This window comes from Centropristis striata, chromosome 1, assembly GCF_030273125.1.
Source record: "Centropristis striata isolate RG_2023a ecotype Rhode Island chromosome 1, C.striata_1.0, whole genome shotgun sequence".
NCBI classification, from domain to species: domain Eukaryota; kingdom Metazoa; phylum Chordata; class Actinopteri; order Perciformes; family Serranidae; genus Centropristis; species Centropristis striata.
The window spans coordinates 14785633-14792795 of record NC_081517.1 but is presented as its reverse complement, the minus strand read 5'-3'; the positions used below and the strand labels follow the sequence as shown (position 1 = coordinate 14792795).

The 7163-nt window shown below is 39.4% G+C and overlaps 1 protein-coding gene across 1 annotated transcript; it reads right to left on the bottom strand.

Moving 5' to 3' along the window:
• Positions 1-765: 765 nt before the first annotated feature.
• Positions 766-7163, bottom strand: LOC131972863 (B-cell receptor CD22-like). Its single transcript, XM_059334635.1, has 8 exons — positions 6884-7163; positions 5722-5982; positions 5263-5523; positions 3212-3472; positions 2864-3124; positions 1354-1435; positions 1182-1242; positions 766-951 (listed from the first exon to the last, which is right to left on the bottom strand). Exons 1-8 carry the CDS (start codon positions 7161-7163, stop codon positions 766-768), a joined length of 1653 nt encoding a protein of 550 aa, XP_059190618.1.

Below are 7163 nucleotides of genomic sequence, written 5' to 3'. Positions count from 1 at the left end.
AAAATAGTGCAGCTGAATCCACTTGATAAAAGCCATGTCAAGTATCCAAACACAAGCAACATGCAAACATATTTATGGCCCAAGCACCGATGGTGCGATGACCTATTGAAATTGTGCCATTTATTATTATTTATGCAAAATAATCGCCTTTTGGAGGCTTTATCATATTCAAAAACTCACCAAACTTGGAATATATGTCAGTCCTTGTGAAATTTAACGTTATTCATTGGTCTCAGAAATAGGCGCGGCAAAATGACTATCTAGCCCCCCCTAGAATTGAGCCCCTGGCACAGGTTTGTCGCAAAGACACAAAATTCAGTACATACGTCGATCATGAAAAGACGCACCAAAAAGTCTCGAGAACCCATACCCAAAAACTAAAAGGATGTCGGCCATCTTGAATCGAATATCCATTTTTTTCCCATTTCTACGTCACAAACTTAAATAAACTTGTCCAAGAGATTAGACACAATGGACTTCAAACTTGGTCAGTACCATCATAAGGCCTTTGGGATCAAGTTATTAAAATATTTGCAGATTGTCACACTATGTGGGTGTGGCATGGCGGCAAAATATGGCTTTTCTCCATAAAACACAGGACTGTATAACTTCCATACACTGTCCAATCTATCCCTGACCACGGTGGGTGGCGGCTCCCCAGACTGCTCCACTATGCTCCGGCCGGTTCATTGCCGCTTGCAGCTTTAATCTAGTACTTGAATTTTCTATTTTGGTGTGGGAAAATGTTCATTAGTGAAGATCTGCTCACCGTGGGGCAGTACTGCCACTGTTGAAAATCACAGTTGCGTACTCCACGCTCTCCACCTTCTCTTTCCTCTGGTTTCTTTGGTTCAGAGCAGAGCTGGTTTCAGTGTTAAGAGGATCTGCTTGTTTCTTAGAGAAGTGGATACTAGCGTAATGAAGTCTCTCCTTCTGCTCAGCCGGCAGTTGCTAGACACAAACAAGTTTAATTTTAGAAGTGACAGTATCTTTAAACAGGAATTAGCTCTCAGTCTGTAGCTGAGAGTCTGTAACAAGTCTGAAAATCAAACGTAAATGACAGCTGTTCTTCTAGATATTAATGTATAATTTGTCCCTGAGGTAGTACTACAAGTTCACCCTTGCAGTGCTGCATGAAATGCAGAACAAAATCTTTTGTACTTCCAACAAATTTTGCTCACCTGTGCACTTTCATCTGGGCTCTGTATAGGCTCAGGTGGTTGCTTAGGGGCCCTTTTTTTCCTGGTTGGTGAGAACGAATCAGTAACATATTAAAACATGAATAAATGAATAGCAGAACTGGACACTTGAAATGAATTTTAAATGTTTCCATCGACAGTGATTTATGCTCACCTAATCCACAGAAAGACAGGGATGAGTATGACAACAATTACAATAGCAGTGACTGTTCCAGCAACTATAAATAGCCACTCTCCTGGGGAAATGGAAATCACATAAAAACAATAAAGATGGGGAAAAAATGTATCTCAATCCGCAAGACATAATTTAAAGATTCAAGAGATTTCACAAGCCAAAGTTTAGTCCATTTCAATCGAACTCTGGAGCAGTTAAATCCTTGTTACGGTTCATTTGGTACAACCGCAATACAACCACAGTGTTTTTATTTTGAAGGCGATTTACGTATGTGCGTGCGTGCAACACTGAGTTAATAAATTGCTGGTTTGCTGCATTACATACGTGTTCTATAATGCTTTTGTGGTTTAAATGTATATTGTGTTTAAAATGGAAAAGTGAGATGATAATTGGCGTTTTTAGTCATTTTTACTGCTATATTTTAATCACTCCACATTAACATAGTTTTATCGTAACATGTATTCTTACCATTAGCAGCTCAGGACCAGATCATTTACTGCATTTTATTCAAGCGATGAAATTAATATTGGGCAAAATTAAATTCAGTATTGGTCCGGCCCTCCACAACCTCTGAAGTATATCATGTGGCCCTGCTCTATAGGCTACAACTGAGCTAAAGCAAATTTCTCATTGCAGAATTATCAACGTATTAGTTGGGGGTTTTTTTGGTCCGCTTACATTTATGCACTGTGAAAGCAAATCTGACTGAATACAAAACGAACTAAAAGTATCAATTTCCCTCTGATTCGGACTAACCCAGAGGTCGGCAACCTTTACTAACAGAGAGAGTCATTGTCAGCCAGAATGGAGCCAAAAATCTAATTTTGAGCCTTAGAATACAGATAAAACAGCCTGCTGAGTATAAATTGGCCTACCAACATGAATAATAGGTCATAATGAGCATTTATTTCTATGATTTTGTCAAAATGCAGTGAGGACCCAGGTGCAAATGAGAGGCTGGAAACTGAAGAAATATCCCAGGAGAACTAGGAAAACTAAAAACTAGACTTGAAGACTGCAAAATTTAGAGGTTATGGCACCCACTCGTAGACTTTCATAAGCTGTGATGCACATTTTAGTTGACTGAAATGTTTTGAAAACATTTTTACTACCATTTATAATCTACACATGTAGAATACAAATTGCTTTGGGCCTATACCAATGAAAAATTAAATAAATTAAAATTAAAGAAATAAATGTTTCATTTTATATAAATTTTCTGTCAGAGCCACAGAGAGCCAATAGTAGCTATGTGTCTGCAGACCACCTGAAGAGCCACACGTGACTCCGGACCATTTTATACAGTCTGTGCTCCGGACCCGCAGGTTGCCTACCCCTGGACTAACCAAACAGACTTGGGTTGTGAAAGCGCCCTAAATGGTTTTTCTTCCAAATATAGGGTATCCCAAAATATGTCTACGGGTCTTGAAGACTACTAAACCAGTGTCATTTGTGGGTGAAGACTACAACTTGAAAATGATAGGCTTACCATCCTTAACAGTCAGATGTAAGGTAGAGCGACGACTTCCTCTGCTGTTCTGGGCTTCACAGTAATAATCCCCACTGTGTTCAGCTCTGAAGTCAGTGATGGTGAAGATCTGTCCTGATGCTTTTGCTGAGTCTTCATTCTCCTTGTACCAGGTAATGGTAGCTGCTGGGTTAGCATCACTGCTGCAGATCAGAGTAACTGAACTGCCCTCCACTATCTCAGCAGAGGGACATGCTGACACGGAGGGAAGCTTCGGAGCATCTGGAGGAGATTTAGAGAGAGATATTTATATTAACATGCATGATATAGACATTTTTGTATCTCAGCTTGGTGAATCACATGACTTACACTGGACATCAACAGATTGAGAAGAAGATGTGATCTGTCCATATTTATTCTTAGATATGCAGTGGTAGTTCCCGCTGTCCTCAGAGCTGATGGAGTTAAAGTTGTATCTTCCTCCATGTCCTTTAATCAGTGTTTGGTTGTCTTTGTACCAGCTATAGTTAGCTGCTGGGTTAGCATCACTGCTACAGGTCAGAGTCACTGAACTGCCCTCCACTATCTCAGCAGAGGGACTCACTGACACAGAGGGAAGCTTTGGAGCATCTGGAGAACACATTTCAATTCACTTCATGAGAATTAACATGCAGGATACAAGGGATGAAGAACAATATGTTTGCTTGTTGCATGGCTCTATAGAGACTACGATTCTGATAAAGATAGATGCATTCTTGTTAAATTTTACTAAAAAGTCTTATTCCTTCAACACAAATAAGCTACAGCTGAACACATGTCCATTCTTTTTTCTGTGTCAAAGAATTTTATAATATAAGTAGATGAGAGATTAAGCCACTCTGACAGTGGCTGTATCCCAAAGTCAAGGAAGGATCCTCCGCCAAGAATTTGAAGGACACTACGTTCGGAGGACAGAGTCCTTCTTTTGCCGAAATTCCAAGGACGCTGGTGTGTATCCTGCGTACCCATAAAGCCTTGCGCACACCGGTCTACCGGGAGATTTAAAAATGGGTAGCGAAGAAGCGGTGATGTTGACTGCACAAAATGCATTTAAATATATAAATATTTTCAGTTGACACTGAATATTTGTTATCACAAAACTTGTGTGTTGCATATGCACAAATAAATGCCAGTATATTTAGCTAAAAGATAATAAACATAATCTTGATACATTGCCAATTAAGTTAATTGATGCTGTCTTAGTTGCCTAAAGTTATTAATTGTTCATTCATATACAAGTGTCAGTCTGATGATGTATAATGTGCAAAGTATACATAGCTATGCCATTATATATTTGTTTATTGTGTTATTAATATAGACTGAAAGTCTGCTATTATACGTCATTGTTATTTATAAATGACTTATTGTAGTGTATTTTAAAATAAAATAAAAAAACAGAACACATATCCATGGTGAGTTATGCGCCGTTGCTTTTATGAAACTGAGTAGAGGCCAAATTCAGCCTTGATCAGTGAAATATGTCGGCTTAATCCACTTTGTGGCTTTTACTTGCTAAATCATGTTGATTCAACTTTAAAGTATGTCCTTCCATTTCTACAAATATGTGGAAGAGTGCTGATGCCAAAGCCACATCCATGCCGTGAACTGGTTTTATAATTGCAGCACTGAATTTAAGCAGGACGTCACAATTACACAATTAACATGCACACTTGGAAAGTTGGTCCATTTGTGCGTTATACTGGTGATAGGAAGGACTCTGGCCTTGCCTCCAGAGGATCCTTGACTTTGGGATACAGCCTGTGTTCACAAAAAGAACCTTGATGACTGAAGCTGCATGATTTACATTTTCCTACTTACACTGGACATCTAAAAATAGAGACGTAGAGTTGATCTGTCCATACTGATTCTCAGACTTGCAGTAGTAGATCCCACTGTCCTCAGAGCTGATGGAGGTGAAATTATAACTTCCTCCATGTCCTTGAATCAGTGTTTGGTTCTCCTTGTACCAGGTATAGTTAGCTGCTGGGTTAGCATCAGTGCTACAGGTCAGATTAACTGAACTGCCCTCCATAATTGCACCAGAGGAACTCACTGACACAGAGGGAAGCTTTGGAGCATCTGAAAGTAAACATTTCAATACATTTCATTAATAGTAACACGCAGGATACAAGGGATGAAGAACTGTATGTTTTCTTGTTGCATGGCTTTATAGAGACTACGGTTCTGATAAAGAAGTCAGATGCATTCTTGTTAAATTTGACTCAAAAAGCCTTTTCCTTCTACAAAGATAAGCTACATCCCAACACGTCTATACTTTTTCTGTGTCAAAGAATTTGATAACATAAGTTAAGCAACACAGACTATGTTCACAAAAAGAACCTTGTTGGCTTAAGCTGCAGGATTTACATTTTACTACTTACACTGGACATCTAAAAATAGAGACGTAGAGTTGATCTTCCCATACTGATTCTCAGACTTGCAGTGGTAGTTCCCTCTGTCCTCAGAGCTGATGGAGGTGAAAAGATAACTCCCTTCTGGTCCATGAAACAGTGTTTGGTTCTCCTTGTACCAGGTAATGTTAGCTGCTGGGTTAGCATCACTGCTGCAGGTTAGATTCACTGAACTGCCCTCCAAAATTTTACCAGAGGGACTCACTGACACATTGAGACGCTTTGGACCATCTGAAGGACATGTGATGGCATGAATTAACCATAAAAGGAGGATGCTTTAGTGCTACATATTTAGATAATTATGTCCCAACTTGTGACAGCAGGGCAAATCAGGATGCAAATAGTAAAACTGACATTACAAGAACTGCAGCAACAGACAACTCATCATAATCAAGCATTTTTTTCTTCTTATAAAAGGGTTTCACTCACATTTTACATTAAGAGAGATGTGTTCGGACTTTTTTTCCCCCAGCTCGCTCTTAGCTGAGCAGTAATACTCTCCAGAGTCAGAGGACTGGATGGAGCTAAAGACAAGCTGTAGATCTTGACTGAAAGGTTCAGGTTCTGGATTCATGTACCATGAATAAGTAGCTACAATGTTAGCATCTCTGCTACAGGTCAGATTCACCAAACTGCCCTCCATGATTTCACCAGAGGGACTCACTGACACAGAGGGAGTCTTTGGAGCATCTGGAAAAAAAAAAACATCCATGGTTAAAAGATGACAACTTTTGCCTTTGTGAAAAGTGTAACATTTTCTTCATGCAACCGTGAACTCACACAATGCAGGAGCGCGGCAATCCTTATTTTTCTTCGAAGCACAGGAGATGCTTTCTCCAGGATTAAAATGGCCTGTGTAAGAAGCTTCTTCAGAAACTTCCCTTCCATTTCTGAACCAGACATAAGGAGCACCGTCGCTGCCTTGACAAGTCAGCCGTGCCTCAGTAATAGACGGATAGACTGTTAGTTTGGTCACCTGCATATCTGGATGTGAGGAAGAAGAAAAAGTAATCTGTTACTAGAAATGCACACATTGGAATGGAGTAATTAGATGGACTGATAATCCAATCAAAAGTTTACTTAACTCAAAAGTACTTCTATCTATTTTATATAAAACTCCTTCTACATTACTATAACATGTACACTTCTCAGAGATGCTGCCTTTGGTGATTCTATGACTCCTCATCCAGTATTCACTATGATGTTGACATACCTTTGTTGACAAAGGTAAAACTTTAAAGAATTTCCGTGTATGAAATGAGTATAAAATATAATCACTTTGGTGAGCGCTCAATAACATGGTTTACTGCAAAAACTTGCAAAATTGATGACATCCAAGAGCCTGAGATTAACCTTATGTTTGGTGAACTAGGATGGTGAAAATGGTAAATTGCCTAAAATCAACAATGTCACAGACCCACTAGTGTGGCTGTAAACTAAGTCTTGTTTTAATACAGTGTAAGCATTCATTTTTAAATGGTACATGGCTGAATTGCTTTAAATGTCAACTATCAAGGAACACATAAGCACACACACACACACACACACACACACACACAATTGCACCAGAATTAATAAAGCTTCACGTTACCTGTGACAGAAAGTGTGACTCCACCTGCACCAGAAAATGCGTTACCAACTGTTAAAAACCTGAACATGTAAACATCTCCGTCACTCACTCTCAGGTCTGAGATTCTCAGAGTGCAGCTCTTCTCAACAAAGAAATACTCCACACGATCTGTGTATTTTGACTGTTCCTTTAAAGGACGCTGAACTCCATCAGTCATCCAGAATTCATCTCTAACTGTTTGATCGGACGGGTGTGTGTAGGTGCAATGCATTTGCACTGTTGATCCTTTGGCGGCACACAT